Source organism: Opisthocomus hoazin, chromosome 8 (assembly GCF_030867145.1).
Source record: "Opisthocomus hoazin isolate bOpiHoa1 chromosome 8, bOpiHoa1.hap1, whole genome shotgun sequence".
NCBI classification, from domain to species: domain Eukaryota; kingdom Metazoa; phylum Chordata; class Aves; order Opisthocomiformes; family Opisthocomidae; genus Opisthocomus; species Opisthocomus hoazin.
This window is the reverse complement of record NC_134421.1, coordinates 12259051-12280293: the sequence shown is the minus strand read 5'-3', so window position 1 is coordinate 12280293 and position 21243 is coordinate 12259051. Positions and strand designations below refer to the sequence as shown.

General features: G+C 39.7%; 1 protein-coding gene across 2 annotated transcripts in view; it reads left to right on the top strand.

Moving 5' to 3' along the window:
* Positions 1 to 21243, top strand: part of ALDH1L2 (aldehyde dehydrogenase 1 family member L2) — a 42740-nt gene that overhangs the window by 10376 nt on the left and 11121 nt on the right. For both annotated transcript variants that reach the window (XM_075427874.1, XM_075427875.1), the window contains exons 2-12: positions 2480 to 2621; positions 4770 to 5004; positions 8842 to 9007; positions 9869 to 9970; positions 11550 to 11639; positions 12709 to 12843; positions 13216 to 13341; positions 16346 to 16437; positions 17304 to 17451; positions 18198 to 18317; positions 19483 to 19610. In XM_075427874.1, coding sequence (XP_075283989.1) covers positions 2480 to 2621; positions 4770 to 5004; positions 8842 to 9007; positions 9869 to 9970; positions 11550 to 11639; positions 12709 to 12843; positions 13216 to 13341; positions 16346 to 16437; positions 17304 to 17451; positions 18198 to 18317; positions 19483 to 19610 — 1484 coding nt within the window. The remainder of the gene's footprint in view (positions 1 to 2479; positions 2622 to 4769; positions 5005 to 8841; positions 9008 to 9868; positions 9971 to 11549; positions 11640 to 12708; positions 12844 to 13215; positions 13342 to 16345; positions 16438 to 17303; positions 17452 to 18197; positions 18318 to 19482; positions 19611 to 21243) is intronic.

Below are 21243 nucleotides of genomic sequence, written 5' to 3'. Positions count from 1 at the left end.
ATATTTGGACTTAAAATTACAAGAAGATTGGCCAAGTAGCAGAAAAGCCACAGACTACAGCAGCGAGTACTATAAAAGTACCTTAAAAAGGAGGTCAGGTAAATCTATAAAAGCAATCATATGACATGATTGCTTGTGATGGCAGAGGACTAATTTGTTAGCTAAGAAGATCTCTTCCAAGTCTTGTGGTCCTACTGAGAGATGTTAACAAAAGGACAAAAGTAAAGTAAGTAACTCTCATCTGGACTATCTGTAATGTTTCTTCAATGAGCTAGTTGGGCTACCACTGGAAATTAGCACAGTACAGCAATCAGAGGACTTTATACCATGCCAAACATGTTCAGTGATCCAGCAGGTTAATCTTTCTCCAAATTGCCTGCTATAGTTAAAATTATTAGGAAAATCTGATGATTAGGAAAATCTGATTATTACTTTTTATAATCTAGCAACATTTCTGCTGTAAAAGCAAAGATATCAGTCAAAGCAGCGGTAATGAGATCTGCCTGCATCCATTGGGCCTTGCTGGGTAAGGATTGCAAGGATAAGTTTTGCTCATTGTAATTCAGAACAAGCTCTCATCTTTATTAAGAACAAAATAATGGACATATTTTCGGCATTACTGCCAGCACTGCAGCATTGGTTGGTAATATTATCATCACCAGTCCCACAGACATTTTTTATCAGCCAACTATAACAATCTGATTATGCAAGAGCCTGAATTATGTCCACCGTTGCATCTTACTACTTGTTGCTACTGCAGTTGCACTAGTACTGACTAATGCTGTAGGATGGGGGCAGTTTTACTACGCAGTTTCATTCTGAGGGAAAATACTGCGTCTGGACAAATAGTTATTTCTTATCATTTTACATAAAAAATAAAAAACACACTTCAATATTCCTGTGATGGAACCTACCATTTCATAACTCCCTTTTCTGAGGCTAGCTGCACCACTGAACTGTAATTTGAAAACCACAAAATACATCCATAATATTTCAGCAATGAAATGGATTGTAGTTTTGAGTAACCTGTTTTTCAGGGCATTTCTGTTTGTCATAGAATTTGGCATATGATCTTCTGGGCAGTCCAGACCATTTGCTATCCAATCAATAACCCACTTAGTCAAGGTATGCTCAGGTCCCGGCCACCATAAGAAAGGGAAAAGAAGAGGGAGGAGAAAAACATACAAGTGCCAACCTACAGAACAAATGCTGGTGGTTAAGATATTCGAACAGTGCTTTGATTTCTCTTTATCGTTCTGAGCTTGTGGCATCTGATGGATCATTCAGAAAAATGGAACTCAAAGTCCAGTTGGGAAAGATGAAGTTAAGAATAAAGGTGGGGAGTATGTGGATTTATTTTCTACCTTTCATTCAGACCTCCTAAGAGGAGGGATCTTTAGTGGTTTGGGTCTAGGAATAGTTTCTACTAGGTTCAGCTTTGGGGAAGGTAAGTTTTCTGTTTATTCTGTCTGGACATTTCCGTCATAACCGGGTCTGCTAGTCCATTTGTTTTTTGAAGGTTTCCAGTTTTTGGTTTCCAGAAGCTGATGAAAAATGCAAAAGCAGTGCTTATAGGGAGAGTTGTACCCTCTGCTAGTGCCTGCATGGTCATTCCTGCTCCCCCGCTGGACCTGTGTTAGTCCTTGTGGCAGTGCAACAAACTAGAGTAGTGAATAGATACAATACAGTTCAGAAAAAGCTGCATTTTGTCAGGTCAGTGTCTCCCCACCTCAGTACCCTAATCCAGTTCATGCAGCTACAGGAATACCAGTTGTGGGATAAAGGAGGTGTTAGAGGTGAGGGTCTGAAGGTAGGGTGGGAGAGGAACACAAGAAGTTATTCACACCTACTCAGTCTGAAGAAGTTTCAAAGCATGTGTCCAGTGTAGTGGGATGCAAACACAGAAGGCATTGGAAGTGAAACAAAGGAACCTTGCAGTATTTCCTTGTAGGAGGATCAAATGGATGATCATTAACTTGGCAGGAACAATGCAAGCTTGTCTTCTTTAGCCTATATACATTAACCACAAATAATATGCCACCATTTAATTATAGAGATTTAGAAGGCATGTTCCAGGCACCTAAATTATGCCTAGAGAAAGTGTTTTAGGTACCTGTTTCAAAAAATGTGTTTTCATTTCTCACCATATTAGTTCTGACTATGAATAAGATCGTGGAGCCTGTTATGCCTTTTGTAACAAGTGGTGGGTCTGTCTAATGAAAATTCTGGGAAACCCATATAAACATCAGTGATCGTATCAGATGATAGTTTTATGTTGCGTGTGGTCTCTCTGAATTTTACATTGCCTGTCATTAATCTCAAAAAAATGATTATTACTCCTTCAAAAGTGACTGGGGTAGAAAGAATATTCCATTTTAAATCAAAATGAACATTGATCAAGAAAAAGCAAGCAAAATGTAAACAACAACGTATTTTCTTTGCATGCTAGAACATATTTTGTTTTAATTCTTTTTACCAGGCTTATCAACATAAGCTAAAGCTAGCTCTTATAGGTCAAAGTATTTTTGGACAAGAAGTTTATAACAAGCTGAGAAAAGAGGGCCATAAAGTTGTGGGAGTGTTCACAGTGCCTGACAAGAATGGACAAGCTGATCCTTTGGGTAAGTGCAACCTTAATCCAAATGCTAAAATTGCAGGCATACATAGCAAACTTGCCTTTTCGTGAGAAGGTGATATCTATATGGGAATGACTTGCATATATTGCCTTTATTACATTGGATTCAGCACAAGAACTATGCTTTAACAAAAGCAAGTCCCAGAACCAGTTTAACCTTGTCAGTTAGTATTTAAAACTTGTTTCTAGCCATACAGGGACATACATTAACATATTTGAAAAATAAATTAATCTGGGTACCTTATTTGAATGTACATCCTAGAGGTAATAATCCTGAACTAGATCTGTATCTTAAAGGAAATAGCTGCTGAGCCTATACTCAGGCACAGTTGTCTGTCACCTGTTTCACTGTGCTGTCTGGGACACTCAAGGCATGGAGCCAAGACTGTTTATCCCTGGCTTTCTGCCTTTTCTGACAAGACTGCACGTGGCAGTGTACCTGCAGAGCCTATTTCTCTTCCACCTGGACCATGGAAAACTCATTGAAAAGGTTAAAGGAGGCTTTGCTCTCTCTTTTTCTGTTGTCAAGATGCGTAAGGATTTTCTAGACTTCCTAAAGAAAGAGTTGTTACCTCACAGGTATTCAGAATTATCGTACTCGTAGAACAGAAGCCACTGTGACAAAGAACTTACTTTGGAATCATCTGAATTGTAACTTTTTGTTTTTCAGTGGCACAAATATAGTGAGTTAATAGGATTAGCAAATAGAAGTGCCAGAGTGGAATGTACCTTTATGGATAATCTTAAAGTAGAACTACACTCCACGGGCTGTCTCAAGTCTCCTTTTTTTTTTTTTTTTTTGGTTGGGTCGTGGCATGTTTTTACAGAACTCTTATAAGGGAAGAGTCAAACATAAATTTTGCTTACCTGGGCTACGGCACTCCCAAACATTTCTCAAGTTTATTACATTCTGTAACTCTATCTCATTAAAAGATTTAATCACACTTTGGAAGAGCCAGAGGAGGCAACTATTAGTTAGGAAAAAGACAACTCAACTGTCCAGCTCTGGAAGCATACCGTAATACTTGGTTACATATGTAAACTATTGTACAGTTCTTACACTAGCAGATGTAACTAAGTAAATCCTCCACTGTTTATTGCTTTCCTGCTTGAAAAAAAAGATACTGCTAGATACTTTGTTGCTTTTTACTGCCAGATGACTCAAAGCGCTTAAGTCTCAAATGAAATTTACTAATGTTTCTGTGTCTTCAGACAGCTACAATTTTTGTTTCTAGAAACAATTGTAGTACACAATAACTTCCATGGAATGATGTTTAAGTAAGTATTTACTTAAGACCTAAGTTAACAAGCTAAAGATGCTTCAGGTCAAACTCAAGGTCCAATTTCAGAAGTGAAAAAGAGAAAGAGAACTACAAAAATACATTTAGAAATATAAATTAAAGTAGGTGAGTTTTCCTTACCGCTTCTTGTTTTCTCTTTTCTTTGTATTACAACTCAACAGATGTAGAATTTGACTCTACTGTCCTACTCTGTGATGAGTTATTAGGCGGTTGCACAATGGAATTTATCAAACACCTAAAAATTCTCTCTGCAGTTAGGGCAGTTGTTTATTCTCACCTTTGAGCCTATTTTTGGGTCTGTGTGTCTCACAGAGAAATGAAAGCATATCCAGAAGGCATCAGTAAACAGAATTTTGAAGAAATTACTGAAGGCCACTAGCATCTGTAATTGTTTGCACCATATGACAAAATGCTGCTGACGTGAGTGAATCGAAGTTGCATGTAGTCATATTAACATACAAATTGCTGAAGGGGAAAATGAAGTTCTGCTAAACCAAACCAGTTGCAGGCAGATGTAATGACCGGACAAGAAATGAGGTGTTATTGTTAAATAGTCAATGACATTTATCATTCTTTTCTGCTTTCATTGGCACTTCTTAGCCAAGTCATAAGAGTGAACTTAAAGTTAAGAATGACATAAGGTGTAGGTGACAGAATTAATAAAATATATCCAAGCACAAAGGTTTTTAAACAGCATACAGACCAGTACAAAGGGCAGTCTGTAATCATACACTTGATGATCTGTTTGAGTTGTCATGCAATGTCTATCTGATTTCAGTTTGAATTTTTAATGCAAAACGTGAATTTAAAAATATATTGTTCTTGCCCCTCAGCACTGGCAGCAGAGAAGGACGGTACTCCTGTTTTTAAGTTCCCAAGATGGAGAGCTAAAGGCAAGCCTATCCAGGAAGTCGTTGCAGCCTACAAATCGGTTGGAGCAGAGCTAAATGTCCTTCCATTCTGTACACAGTTCATCCCCATGGATGTTATTGACTGCCCAAAACATGGCTCAATTATTTACCATCCATCCATCCTACCACGCCACCGAGGAGCTTCTGCAATCAACTGGTGAGTTTTGTGGATCAAAACTACGTGTACGCCACATTAGGATGTTGGTCTGTACCCATTACTGATGCAAATGCTGGCACAGTTCTATTGACTTGCAACTGCTCTGAAGGAACTTCCCTGAAACAGCTGAGTATTTGGCTCATGAACTGCACTTCATACCTAAGATTCGTTATGATTTCCAATGCAAATGCAGCTGTTGTTCTGAGAAGATCGTAGAATCATAGAGTCATAGAATGGTTTGGGTTGGAAGGAGCGTTAAAGATCATCTGGTTCCAACGCCTGTGCCATGAGCAGGGACACCTTCCACTAGACCAGGGTGCTCAAAGCCCCATCCAACCTGTCCTTGAACACTGCCAGGGAGGGGGCATCCACAGCTTCTCTGGGCAACCTGTTCCAGTGCCTCATCACCCTCATGGTGAAGAATTTCTTTCTTATATCTAACCTAAATCTACCCTCTTAGTTTAAAGCCATCAACCCTTATCCTGTCACTACATGCCCTCATAAAAAGTCCCTCTACATTCAAACGTTTTACTCACATAGGCAAATTGAAAATCTGGAGTTTTCACAGTTGGGTAACTGCCCTTGTAGCTCATCCCCTACAAACAGTAGATAACTGTCACAACAGGGCTTGATGCAGAGCCTAAAATTTCACAGAAGGGAAGGGAGAAGAAGGAAGAGAATATACAAGAATAAAACCTTCTCTTGCTGTCCTCCTGAGCAATGCACAAGGCTAGGTTCAAAATGTTACGTGAATGAACTACACTGCAATAATGATCACAGTAGACTTAGATCTAGCATTCTTGTGACAAGAGAAATGCCATTATCACAGTGTTTAAATTCAATAAGAAATTGTCTAAATATGAAGAAACAATTTTAAAAGAATCTTACAGGCAGCATGGTGATTATCTAAAGACACAGTGCTGTAGATTCAAAACAAAAGCATATTTTGTTTTGTTTTGTTATGTTTTTAATATTTAATGGAAAAAATGGTAAGCTGAAGTACTTAAACAAGGGAGTTAAGGAGACTATTAGAGACTTAAGGAAATCCTTCAAAAAGTGGCAGCTGTGTCCAAGGGAGTAAAATAAAAAAGAGCATAAACTCTGGCAAATCAGGTGAAAAATGAAAGTCAGGCAGTCCAGAAAAGAAATAAAGAACCATTTTTTAAAGGCATAAAATTGAATAATAACAGTTTTCCCAAATGCGTTAAAGGTGGGAGGTATGCAGAGTGATATAGGTGTTTGATTTAAAAAAGGTGCTTAGCAGGAAATCTGTGTTGGTGTTCAGGACGGAGGAGCTTAAGATGTTATTACTATACAGCCCTCTTTGTGTAGAATAAATGAGAACTATTCTCTTGAGCTGAACTGTGAGTAGAAGAGATTTTAGATAAACCGATGAATGAATAAGAATCTTCTCTCAGGACCAGGGGACTTTCAAGCAAAGATTCTGCAGATTTGGGACAGCCTGCAGCATTTCTGTTCTTTCAGATTGCATTGGTGCAGAAGACTGGAAAACAGCAAGAGCAATACTAGTTTTAAAAGGGCTCAAAGGGAAAGCCAGGAAATTTTAGACCAGTCACTCTGATTTCAATCAGTAATAAAGAATGATTTCAATCTGTGATAAAGAATACACTTTCTACACAAATGGGTAAATGTGATAATGTGAAAGTGAGATTAAGAAAATGAGAGGTCGAGTTCAAAGTTAAAAAACATAAGGTAATGCACATAAGGGGAAAAAACCTTGACTACATGTAAGCAGTAATAAAGTTGAAGTTAATTGTTGTTACTCAGAAGAGACCATGGAAGTATCTTAAATACTGTCTGCAACTGAGTTGGAACACGAAGGAACTAGAAATGCTTCAGAAAAGGCTAAGAAAGATGATCAAATGTATAGAATGGATTCCACATGACAGGAGACAAATCTAGAAGTCTTCAGACTGGAAAAGAGGTCATTGAGAAGCAAGTATGCTAGCAGTGTATTAAGCCATGAAAGACATGGGAAGGTGAATAAGGAATGATTGCGCATTCTTAATCAAAAGTTAGGAGGCAGCCAGCAAAGCGATCAGGTAGTAGGATTTGACTGAGTAAGGGAGGTATTTTTACTCCCTGCAGTCCATTATTAGAATGTGGATCTGCACATCTAGAAAGCTCTAGAAGGATGCTTTCATGGAGGAAAAGTTCATCAAGATCTATTCCACAGGAAGATGTAGATACAAACTGTCTTTCAGGAAGTTCCTGAGGTGAAGGTTTCCAGAAACGGGAATATATCCCAAGGGTGTATCACCGAATCTTGCTCTATTTTGCATATTCTTTCTGTAAGCATCTGCTCCTGCCTTTCTCCGATAAAGGCCATTGTCCTAAGACCTTTAAACTCAGCTAGGATTTGGCCTTGGCTGACCATTCTCGTGTTTCACCCTCGCACCCCTTGCTCTCATCACAACTGCTGTTGTGTCTTGTGGCTACAGCCCTGGTGCTGATCAGACCCTTTTCACCCACAGTGTGACCGAGAAAGCCTGTGGGACTTAGGCATGGCTAAAGGGGCACCAGGCACAAACATGGGCCCTGGGCCTCTGAGGGATCCTCACCGCATTCTTTTCAGCCTCTTCCAGCTGCTGCCTCTTTGTTATGAATAGCCGTCTGCAGAGGGAGCTGGTGGGCAGAGGAGGAGGCACACGGTCGTTCTCATCCTGTCACCTATTCAGCATCATGGACATTTGCCTACAATATCTTCTTCTCCTCCAGTGCCACGCTGAGGACATCCACTTCTCACCAGTGTACTCTTCTGGAATTTTTACATAATGTAAATCAGAAGAAATGCTTCTTAAATGTTTGAAAGATCTGATATGGGCTAGCCAAATTCACTTTTGTCATACCTGCCAACTTCCCCAGTTGTCTCTGGGATTTGTCCCTTGTTCCGCACGAATGTGTGCTTTACTCCTTTCGATAATGTAGTTTTCAATGCTTACAATTAATAATGAATTTTCATGTGTACAAGCCAGATCTCGGATTATCCCGTTATAACATGGACTGCCAAGGGAATACTTACATGAGATGTGTCTTACTGAAAGTCGCATTGGTGTTTGCACGCAGACAAATGGTTCAAAGCATGCAGGAAAGATCTCTCTCTCCATTTCTGGCTGCTCCCTTAAACACACTGCTCTGATTTTTCCGTCATTCTGAGGCACATGCAGCTCTAAGGAGAACTGGAAAATCTAAGTGGCTGAAGTTCACCTCAGATTCAGATGCAAATCCTGAGCTGTTGTAAATCAGCATAGGTCTATTGTAAGCAGTGCTACATGCATGCGCAGCAGCTGAGAATCTGGGTGGACACAAATTCCTTTAATAACTTTTCTTTAAACAGTTGCATATCCATCATTTTCCACTCTGAGTTTAGCTCTTTTTCAGCTGTGCGACAACTGTACTTCCCTTGCTGACCTACAGATAAGTTGTGAGGCTTAGCCAATTATGGTAAACAACTATGAATTATTAATATGCTGTCTAGATGCTTCCATCTTTCGAATTACATCATAACTATTGCACAACTTCTGCTCTGTGTGTCTTATCACTAATGATACTTTTAAAATAATTGTCACAATGGACTGTGTGATAGATACCCTGGATTCAGTTGCAGCATCTTATGTCAGTTTGTGGAAACCACTTGTCAACAGTATCAAAACCGTGGGTTCCTGACTATGAAATGAGCAAAGAAGCTAGTATTAAAGACGGCTAGGATTTTCTGTTCTATCTACCTAAATTACATAAATGTGTAACAGATGGGTTGATATCCCTGACTACTTTCATACTATCTGTATTTACTGTAAAGATTTTTTTCATGTCCAGGACTTTAATTCAAGGAGATAAGAAAGCAGGATTTACTATTTTTTGGGCTGATGATGGTTTGGACACTGGACCAATCCTTCTGCAGCGAGAATGTGATGTTGGACAAAATGATACTGTGGATGACCTGTATAACCGGTTTCTCTTCCCAGAAGGAATAAAGGCTATGGTATGTTTAGCTGCACTAAATATCAACATTTTAAGAGGAAAAGAAAAGCATCTTCTGGAGTTTGAAAGTAAAGGAAATATAGACAAGATTCATGCATTTGGAGAGACAGGTTGTGTCGCTCAGCTGAATCCTAGACTTCAGTGGAGCTGTGCTGCTTCACGACAGCTGAGGAGGTGGCCTCAGGAGATTTGTTACTGGCAGCGGGCAGAGCGTATCCTGTTTCCACAGAAGGCAAGAAGTCAACTTTGTCTGGAATGTGGCTCTTTCCACAGATTTCTTGAATGTTTTTGCAAGGTGAAATTTTTTAAAGGATCAGAGAGAACAGGAAAGTTGCAGAAAGTTAGGGGTGAGGTTGAAAAAAAAAAGGAGGATGGTGTTTTAAGTTCAAAGCCCTAGTGGACTGGCTTTGGATTTTGTATGCTTGTCCTTTATTGTATTGTTTTAAAATGAAGAACAGAAAGTGTATAAAAAATACTCAGCATTGAATCATTAGAAAAATTGTTTCTCTCTCCATTTAAATGCAGAAAAATAACTTTTTGCAGAAAGAAAAAGGAAAGAGCTGAATGCAATCATACAAAGCCACATTCTGGCAATGCGGAATTTAGGCAGCTGCTATATGTTTGGTGGCTAGGTACTCCCATCAAATTTCTGAGGCTATTTCTTTTGTCAAAGAAGTTTAAGCATATATGTATGTTTGTTGCATATGTATGCAGCATTGGTCCCCTAAATTTTGGAAATCCTGAGTTTTAAAAATAAACCAGTTCCCGTTGTGACAGGAAGTCTTTTGCTGTCATTCACAAGTATGACTGAGGGAAAAAATGCAAATCAAGCTAACATTAAATATGTTACTTTTTGACTTAGGTGGAAGCTGTACATCTAATTGCTGATGGTAAGGCCCCTCGTATACCTCAGCCTAAAGAAGGGGCAACATATGAAGGGATCCAGAAAAAGGAAAATGCAGAGGTAGTGTTAAATAACGCTGTTGTGTGCATGTCACTGGAAAAGTTTACAGATTACAATAGTAGTGATATGAAGTTAACAGGATTTTTAGCTCAGTTGTTTCCCTGCCTCTTATTCCTGGGTTACTTACATCCTGGGAACTCCAAGGATGCATGTAATGGAGCCCCAGGTCAAGTTCCTATTCCATTTCAGGAGTTGCACATATTTAGAGACTTGATGTCCTCCTTGGAATCATCTACACACAGCTAGATGGCAGTTGCACCTTCAGTGGATTCTTAATATGTTACCATACTTTGAAATACAGCATCGAATGACAGTAGCTCTCTGTTTACCAACTGTCCATATTGAATTCTATACCAGAAATGGGTTTGATGTTAGGAAATGAAAGTGTTGGCACCTCTCCTGTTGTCATCAGGGGAAAAAAAAAAGGTCATGTAAACAAACAACATACAAAAATATTCTTTAAACTCCCATAGAAGAGTTATATTATATAAGCACCTCCACTGCGTTAGCTGGATCTTCTTTGCGGTTGGAAAGGTCACCATAAAATGATAGTGAATGCTGCCTGTAATCCCCTCTTTTGCTTTTCTAGACCAGTTCGAAAGTTAAAAAAAAAACATGTAAAAATAATTCCAACAATTTCAGTGTCTTGTCCATGGTGATTGTGAATGTAGTCCTTTCCACCTGAAACATTGTAGGTGATGCTTTTTATTAGATTTCAAATCCTGATTTGCCTTAGAAACAAATAACTTTGCATAAGGATATTTTTAATCATTTATTATAAAAAATAAGGAGCTTCCTTGGAATGAACTAGCTTAATCTCCCTGCTGTAAAATTATTCTCATTGGCTTATAACTTGCTCCTAAATATTCTTTGTGCTTAAACTGAGAAGGATGCTGGGTACCTGAGTTTTGTTATTTAATAGCTATTCTGATACTTTCTTAGATTCATTTTGTACATATACTCACAATACCGCAAAGATAAAGGAATACATTTTCATTGGTGTTATATATTAAGTATACATGACATTCTTAAAACATCATTTCCTTTTTCCTCAAAGTCTTACAGGGATTGCAAGCTGGGGATTCCATTTATGAAACAATTTATAAAGGGTTCGTAAATGGTTAGAAAGTATTTTCATAAAAGTTTGTAGATTTATTAAAGAACTTAGGATCCAAGCAATAAATAGATCATTTTCAGCAGAAGGTGGTACCCCAGACATACACTTATTTATACTATGCTTCTTAAGTTTGTGAATCATAATATTAATTATTTATTAATTAATACCTGGTAGCAAGAATTATATTTTCATTATATTAGCACGAGAAAGAGAATCTGTGAAAAGATACAGACTGCAGAGAACACAGAAGTGCTAAGACCATCCCATTTGGCAGGTCTTTTATGATTAGCCATCTGGAGATCACTGATCTTCTTTTATTAGACCAGGCCCTTTCTGTGTTCTTAAATGTATGAACACTTGAAAGAGAAGGAGAGAGTATTTGTAATTCTTATATAATAAAACATTACTAATTGATCTATACCTAAACAGAGAAGAATTATCTGGCATGTCTTGATTTCTTAGATCTCCTGGGACCAACCTGCAGCAGCTTTGCACAATTGGATTCGAGGGCATGATAAAGTTCCTGGAGCGTGGGCAACAATAGATGGCCAGGTATGCTCTGAAAACCAGAATATTCTTATTTTCTATATCCTCCTTTTGACCTTTTTTTATTATGAAACTAAAGGTGTCTGCATACAGTTGAATACAAATTAGAGTTACATTGGAGTAGCTCTCATTTGATGACTAAATGTTTTGTATATATCGAGAGCAGACACCTATACAAATGTACAGAGCACAGCAGTTAAGTGTTTTTGGTTTTTTTAAGGATAGATCCATTTAATTCAAAGAAAGATAAGAGCAATATCTGCAAAACAAAATTGGACATGGTACAAAGCAATAAGTAAGAAGGGTAGAAGCAGACTGTGCCAGTCATTTTGGGAGATAGGCATGCATTACTGTATAATGTGACCCGTGCTGTACAGTGGGCAACATCACAGTATTAACAGCAAAATGAGTTACTGAAGTAACAGAGAAGGTTTTATTTTAAAGAGATGTGGGCCTAGATCATTTGGAGAAATAAATCTATTTCATTTTATCAAAAACCAACTACTTTTGCTCAGTGTATTAAAAGTACTATACATTTGATCCGCATTGTATTTACATAAAATATTTTAAAAATCAAGTTATGTTTCATCGCTGCAAAGTCCAGATTTTGTTACTTAACTATTAGCCATCTGCTGGTAGGCTGTTCCAAAAGCCTGGTTCTGCCCAAATGTCCGGGAACTGTTGCTGATTTGAGAGCCCAGAAAGAACAGACAAGTCCAAGGGAGAGGCAGCGTTAGCATTGCCAGCCTGGGAGCAGAGCTGGACTTTACCAGGCACAGTCAGGCTTCTGCCGGTCTCTCACTCTGAGCGTGCACTGGTGAAGGCTGTTTCCCTTTCTGCACTGGTTCCAGTATGCACATTGTTACAGCTAAGCAGCTTTGCAGGTTTAGGCAGCTAGCAAAGTTTTACATGTCCTGGGTTGTAAAGATACAGAAATAATGTTGTAACATGTTTTCCTGAAGTAGATATTATATTTTATTTGTATTATATTAAAGCTTCAAAACAGTATCATTTCATTGTTAGAATTTTAGAACACGTTTACAATCTGTGCACTTTTAATTCCATTTATTTTCAGGTGGTTACTTTTTATGGGTCATCACTACTTGATGCTTCAGTGCCTGCTGGACAAGAGCTGGCAATAAAAGGTGCTTCAAGACCTGGACTTGTAACCAAGAATGGTCTAGTCGTTTTTGGTAATGACGGGAAGATGGTAAGTGCTCACCCTGGCAAACATGAGCATGGGTGGAGTAACTTTAGCAAGAAGTGCAAGTATGTGGAATTGTACAAATCCATCTGCTAATGACAGACAGCTAATTTGCTTAGAGTTGATCAGTTTTCTACCGTCCTGTAGAGAAGACATTCACGTTTTGCTTCTCACTCAATCCATAGTAATTTCCAATACAGATTAAAATGTACTAATACTAGGAGAGAATCTGAAAGACAGGTAGGAGTGGCATCATAGCAGCTTTCCTGCAAGCCATTTATTTCACTAGTTCAATAACCATATTAATGCCTAAAAACTCTTCACACAAGGATGTATTACCTCCCAGATAATTAAAAATCATATCCTCTAATTTTTCAGGTGCTAGTGAGAAATCTGCAGTTTGAGGATGGAAAAATGATCCCTGCATCTAAATACTTCTCTGCTGATGAAACAACTGCCCTGGAACTTACAGAAGAGGAGAAAAAGATGGCAGAAGATATTAGGGTAATTCAATAAACTGCTTTAGTAGGATACTACTTCAGACAAAAGCATTACATACTTCTCATTGTAAGCAAGGCAGATCTTTTATTTAGCCATCCAAATTGTTTTTTGATAAAATGTACTCAAAGACTGTGGGGTTGAATCTTTGGCTATTGACGTTAGTTCAGGTGGAAATGGGAATTCACTAGAGAAAGTTTTCTTTCAGATACAAGTGATGCAAAGACAGTGATTGCAGAGTCAGTTATGGTAAATATCTATGAATGATGAAGGTGGGAATGAGGAAAAACAATTGGACCTTCACCTCACAACAGTGAGGTTTTCAACGCTGACAGACTTGGACAGTTCTGAAATCCTTTCCTCGCTGTGGTGTTACTCACTAGGATGTGCTCAGAGTGGTCCTGCTGGACACGCTCCAGGGAGCCTTACAACACCAGTCTGAAAGAGAAAAGCAGCCATTGTCTCGCAGTCTCTCTTCTGCCACAGCCACGTACAAGGGGCTGGCTGGCAGAGGATGCAGCAGTGGGGCAGCCGGAGCAGAAAGCTCTCATAGCCAGAGAGGCACTTTGCTGCCCTCTCCTGTAATCCATCCCTCTGTAGTGAGTGTCAGGGGCTTAGCTGAAAGTCACATTTGTCATTGAAGTTTTGTGCCAGAGCAAGCTGAATCACAGATGTCTTCCCTTCTGCTAACTCTGCTACAGAGTCAATAACTTTTGGCACATTTCAGGCAGGCTGATGCACTAATATTTTAAACTGCTGCTTCAAGATTGCCTTGAACCTTCTTGCCAGCAACCTAAATGCTGCCTGGAGCTATTCACTGACTGAGACAATAGCAAAAAGAAATATAGACTCTTCAGTTCATGATACTGCCTGCTAACTCTGAAATCTAAGTATAGTTAATTGAAATATTATGTTACCAGTTATTTCACTCATCATGTTAGTGGAAATCTCCATCTCATACATGTAGCTTGCACTACGTCTCAGCTCTGTCCAGGTGCCAAATATGCCATCAATCACAGAATCACAGAATCACAGAATCACAGAATAGTAGGGGTTGGAAGGGACCTCTGTGGGTCATCTAGTCCAACCCTCCTGCTGAAGCAGGGTCACCTACAGCAGGCTGCACAGGACCTTGTCCAGGCGGGTCTTGAATATCTCCAGAGAAGGAGACTCCACAGCCTCCCTGGGCAGCCTGTTCCAGGGCTCCGTCACCCTCAGAGGGAAGAAGTTCTTCCTCATGTTCAGACGGAACTTCCTGTGCCTCAGTTTGTGCCCATTGCCCCTTGTCCTGTCGCTGGGCACCACTGAAAATAGTCTGGCCCCATCCTCCTGACACCCACCCTTCAGATATTTGTAAGCATTTCTAAGGTCCCCTCTCAGCCTTCTCCAGGCTGAACAAGCCCAGCTCCCTCAGCCTCTCCTCGTAGGGGAGATGTTCCAGTCCCCTCATCATCCTTGTAGCCCTCCGCTGGACTCTCTCCAGTAGCTCTTCATCTTTCTTGAACTGGGGAGTCCAGAACTGGACAAAGTACTCCAGATGAGGCCTCACCAGGGCAGTGTAGAGGGGAAGGAGAACCTCCCTCGTCCTGCTGGCCACACTCTTCTTGATGCACCCCAGGATTCCATTGGCTTTCTTGGCAGCCAGGGCACACTACTGGCTCATGGTTAACCTGTCGTCCACCAGGACACCCAGGTCCCTCTCCGCAGAGCTGCACTCCAGCAGGTCCGTCCCAAGCCTGTACTGGTGCATGAGGTTGTTCCTCCCCAGGTGCAGGACCCTGCATTTGCCTTTGATCCAGTCACAAAGTCCTCCAGGCTTGTCCTTGCCTCTGCTGACGGCGTATTCCATAATGCAACGGGGACTTACTATTTGGAGGATAAAGATGGTAAAAAAAAGGACCTGAAAATCATTAGCATTGTACCATTCAGGTTTCTTGCCTGATTAGGTGAAATTATAATGGGCAAAATAATATATTTGATAAGCTAATTATGCTGAAGAATTTATTGGCTAACATCAGGTCTCTGGACAGTTCTAGACCCTCTTAAAATAATTTTCTGTTTTAGCATCCTTTGAAATAATACGTGTCATAGGCACAGATACCATAGAAAATATAGTTTGATAAATACTTCTTGCAATTAGAGGATTATTCATTATTTGCAGGCTGGATTGATGGGCTGAGGCCGACTGTATGAGAGTCAACAAGGCCAAGTGCCAGGTCCCGCACTGGGGTCACAACAACCCCATGCAACACTACAGGCTTGGGTAGGAGTGGCTGGAAAGCTGCCCGGTGGAAAAGGACCTTGGGGTGCTGTTTGACAGCCAGCTGAACATGAGCCAGCGGTGTGCCCAGGTGGCCAAGAAGGCCAACGGCATCCTGGCTTGTATCAGGAATATTGTGGCCAGCAGGAGCAGGGAGGTGATTGTGCCCCTGTACTCGGCACTGGTGAGGCCACACCTCGAATACAGTGCTCATTTTTGGGCCCCTCACTACAAGAAGGACATTGAGTTGCTGGAGTGTGTCCAGAGAAGGGCAACAAGGCTGGTGAAGGGTCTAGAGAACAAGTCTTATGAGGAGCGGCTGAGGGAGCTGGGGTTGTTTAGTCTTGAGAAGAGGAGGCTGAGGGGGGACCTTATTGCTCTCTACAACTACCTGAAAGGAGGCTGTGGTGAGGCAAGTGTTGGTCTCTTCTCCCAAGTAACTGGCGATAGGATGAGAGGCAATGGCCTCAAGTTGCATCAGGGGAGGTTTAGATTGGATATTAGGAAAAATTTCTTTACTGAAAGAGTAGTCGGGCATTGGAACAGGCTGCCCAGGGAAGTGGTGGAGTCCAGTCCCCATCCCTGGAAGTGTTTAAAAAACGTGTAGATATGGCATTTGGGACATGATTTAGTAGGCATGGTGGCGTTGGACTGATGGTTGGACTTGATGATCTTAGAGGTCTTTTCCAACCTTAATGATTCTATGCTAATATGATTATTGCCTCCATTTTTTTTTTTTATTATTATTAGGCTATTTGGAAGGGAATTTTGAGCAATGTTGCTGTAATTGAGGATTCCACAGACTTCTTCAAATCTGGAGCATCCTCTATGCATGTTGTCAGGTAAAAATTATTCACAACAATGAAATTTTGAACCCAAAGTTAATGGAAACAAAGTTGCCCTGGTGCTTTTAAATCAGGGTTTATCAAGTAGTGTTAAAAAAAAATCCCCCTGTATTTTCCAATACTGTGACTGTTCCCTTTCCTACCTTTGAAAACATATTATGGTTCTGCTCCCCAAATTAGGAGATACTGGTGTAGTCCTTCTCTTTCTACTGAAGGAAAATGCCCCTTAACTTCAGGAACATCAGCCACGCGGGCAAGCATGGTGATGCTCAGACGTGTCTGCATGCAGTGACAGGTATCTCAAGAACAGGTGGCTGACTGGGGAGCTGAGCAAAGAACTCCTCAGAGGGAAAGAGGAGCGTTTCACAGAAAGAATTGAGTCCACGCTTACAAGTGCACTGAGTTCATCTGGTGTTGGGTCACCTCAGTTACCTTCTTTTTGCAACTCAGATATCCCAGGCTGTAATATAAAAGCAACATTTCAGAGTTTTTTTTAACAAACTGATTATTGTCCTTATTACTTACCAGTCTCATAGGGCTCTGAATGTCCTCCATGTGTTGGTTAGAGTAGTCTCAGACACTACTTTATCAATTGATATATTCTATTTGGCATTTATTTCCAAAAGTTTACCTAAGAGTATTCCAGAACTGACATTTTCTTTTCTGTAACACCCCCAATTAAACCAACAGATTTCAGTAAAATGCACAACTTCTGTGCCATTGTCGTCAGAGAAACACACACGCATACTCAAATGCATACAAGCTGGTGCCCAGTTTTGATCCCTTTTGACCTTCTAATGATTCAGTTATCTGAAGAATTCTTTGATTTGTAATTAAACTTACTCTTTCTTCAAAATCTTTAGAATGCTAGAAGAGATCAAACAGAAATATAGTGGACTTCAACTGCAGAATGAAGATGTGTATATGGCCACTAAGTTTGCAGACTTTATTCAAATGGCTGTTAGAAAATTCAGAGGAGAAGACAAAGAAGAAGAGTTAGTCATTGATTATGTAAGACCTTTTATTTTGCCTTTATTGCTTAGTCTTTCTTGGTTTTGTGGGCAGGGTAGACAATGCATTTTATTAGGTTACTTGATGCAGTAGGAAAAGCAAACAAATACTTCGTCATCCAAACTCTTCTTTGTGACTTTTTTTTACAAGTTTTATATATTTGCATTTTGGAATGGAAGTATATATTGGATGGAAGTCACTTACAGTGTTCCAGAAACCAGATCAAGTACACACAGTAGAGAAGCTCACACATGGGCAGATATTCCTACCTCCCCTGCACTGTCCTACCAGTATGCTTCAGCCAGAGTGGTTCGAAACATTCCACTTTCCTGAGGCAAATCATGCTAGAGTTTTCACCTAAGAATCTGTTTGAAAAATTTGTGAGAAAAGAGGATTCTGTGTTTTTTTAAGTCATTAAGCAAGTAATGATTTCTTGAATTTGAGAATTATGCATTTGATGGAAGTCCACTGAGACCAGCCTTAACCAGGGTTTAGTATTGGTTTGAACATTGAGGTCAAATGATAAAAAATACAGAAACCTGCTTAACTATCTCAGGGTATGGTCATTGGCATTCAGAAAGAATATGATTTCCATTTCATTTTACTCTCTTGTCCACTCCTAACAGCAATATATACATCCTAAAATGCATCTGGATGTTGGCTGCAGATATCAAAAGCTTGTTAAGCTACATTAAGATCTTAGTTATTAAAAATTTAAATTAATTTGTTGCTTATTTCACTCTTAGGTTTCAAAAAATATGAACAACATGACTGTGAATATGCCATACCAGTGTTTCATAAATGGGCAATTTATAAATGCTGATGATGGAAAAACATACGACACTATAAATCCAACAGATGGATCAGTAAGTAATTTCTAAATGTGATCAACATGAGTTTATTTCCATTTATTTGCCCATTAAAAAATCTAAAACTGTAACTGAATATTGCTAATTTCAAAACCATACAGTACACATTAAACAACCCCTAGAAATATTTTGAAGTTTCAATTTACTTCGCAGTTCGTGTATTTTATAGTTTTTCCGTTTCAGTCAAGTTGCACAGCAAAAATCACCTACTTCAACTATCTTATCAATTTCCATACCCAACTGTATGTTTTACCTTGATTTCATTCTTCTTTAATTTTGCAGACAAAAATTACTGAAGTTTAGTTGCTAAAGAATTATTTCTTTTAGGATATTGTATATTTTTCCTGTCAGTTGTCAACTTCAGTTTTTGTTTTAATTTTTTTACAAAACTGATTTCTTAGGGCAAGTGTGACTTTAAAATGTGCCTTTAAATTCCTAGTAAGAAAAATGACTTTTCAATAGGAAAATACATACAGTTGCACTTCAGTCCTGAACTACTGAATCTTGGTTGACAACTTGTAACTGTGGATTTTAAATAAGAGAAGTGATTCTGATGTCCATGTAATTGCCATTTAATTCTAGAGTAAATGAATTCTGCTGAAATCAATGCCACAGAATTCACTATCATCAGAAGTCAGACTCTGGTACTTTTCCTGAAATTCATTACAGAATGGAATAAAAGTCATAACAAATCTGTATCAGGATTTACAATGTGTGTATTTATAGGACACAGTCATCATAAAATACTTTGTGTGTATATGCTGGTTTATGGTAACAGCAGCTCCATTCCTAAGAAATAGGACATGCGGGAGTCACTTTAGTATGTTTAGATGTTAGATCATAATACCACATATAAAGACTTTCAGCTTTTGTAATATCACATCAATTTTACATACAGAAAGAGAGTGTGAAATCCAGTGGGGCAAGGCACCTTGCTGTGAAGAAGAAGAAACATCTAGGCATCTGGGTCCCTGCAGTGTCCTCCAAATTCTGCCACCTCGCTTGTGTCTGAACTTTTTGCAGCCTGACTCACCCATGGCAGCTGCTGGGGTTGAGGATATTAAGTATTTGCTTACACCCAGTCAAGAAGGTTAGGAGGAAGGAGTAACACTCTGCATCCCAGCCTTTCAGTTTGAGCTAACACAATGCTACCTTTGGACAGGTGATAGCCAGTGTATCTTCTGCTTCGTTGGCTGATGTTGACAAGGCAGTGGCAGCAGCAAAGGAGGCATTTGAAAATGGTGAATGGGGAAGAATGAATGCAAGGGAAAGAGGGCGACTCATGTACAGGTATGTAAAGGGCAGCTTGTGTTGGTTTCATTTTCTTAAATCTTGTTGTTTTGTCCCTCTGCAGAATTGTTGCATATGTTTTCTGAATATGATGGAAAATCAATTGTCATCACAGAGGAGACGTACTAGGCAAATTCTGTTCCTATTCAATAGATGGAAAGCTACTAGTTACTGTGCTTGACATAGCAGTTGACTTTAAGGAAGTTGGGATCTTGAATAGACCTGACACTTCCTGGCCCAAGGAACTCATGAAGGAGTAGATCCTGTGTATCGAACAACTTTCTTCTGCAGGGTGTAACCTGCAGGCTCATCAACATTACTGTTGCGTGTCCTGGCCAGGTCAATTGTGCTGAGGAGACTGCATATTTACGTATAGAGAAGAGAAGGAATTTTTTTCACCTTCAAAAAAATTAGATCTTCAATAGCGTGCCCATACCCACTGCTGTATTAAGCCTTTATTGTGCTGTGCCAGGGACTAGCCCTGGACATCAGAATACACAGCAGAAGAAGGATCAGTTACACGGTTAGCAGCTGCAAGATGGTAGCAGGCTATGCACTTGGAAGGCAAGGCAAAATAACCGTCTGGCCGTTTGGTTGGGTAATGTCTGTGAGGGTTTGGAAACTGGAGATCCATCTGATTCAGAGACTGGGAATATGCCACTAGAAGATGGTTCTGTCCTCATAAGGGTTTAGCCTAGCAAGATGGGAAGGAGTAGGGAATCCACTGCAGGTCTGTGCTCTGTCTGGCAGCTAAGGAAGAGGAGCGGGGGGAAATGTGGTGCTGCACGTGGGATATGTAGGTCTGTCCCCTGCCGTAGTGTATACAGCAGATCGTTTGTTATTGCATTAATATAGCTGTAAGACTTCTTACTTTATTGAATGCTTTGGATGTAAATTCCCCTCCCCTCTGTTACCATATCCTTATGAACCGAGAAGATGTAATTAAAAATAAAAAAGTATTAAAAAATGCCACATTTTACAAGGCATTGCAGGCATCTTAGCAAAAGAGAAGGCAAAACTGAACATTCTTCTTGTCTCATAAAGTATGTGCTCAGACCTTGGAAAAAGACCTGCAGGACCCTAAAAAAGTTGAGGAGTCATCATAACAGAAAATGGGCAAGTCACAACTCATTAAAATTAAATACAGGTGATCATTTAAATTTTTCACAAGTGTGCACAGATTCAAAGCATGTACAAACTTGGGTTTAATTTGTATTTGGAACATAGAGTGCTTGAGAGCCCAAGTTAACTCTGCCCTGAAGGGAAACTTTTAAGGTCTTAAAACTGCTGCTCTGTGTTTTACACTTGCAAGATTTGAAAGCATAACTATGTTAGGCATACAGAAAATGTAACTCCCCTACACTGCATAGATTATTCCTGGATTAAACTCTTCTCTGCTTAGGTGACTGGCTCTCTAGCATAGCTATACCAGAGCAGTTACGTTGCAAACCGTTCCCAACATGAATGAAGCCTCGCTCTGGTCCACCTTAAATCAAACAGTGCCCCTTTTTCTCTGGCCTCTGTTCAAACTAGAGATTTTGAGTGCTGAGCCAAAGAGAAGGTTTGCACCGTTAAAGCCCCTAGCTCTGCCACTTTATCTTAAGCAATCATTATTAGAAGATATTAAGCATGC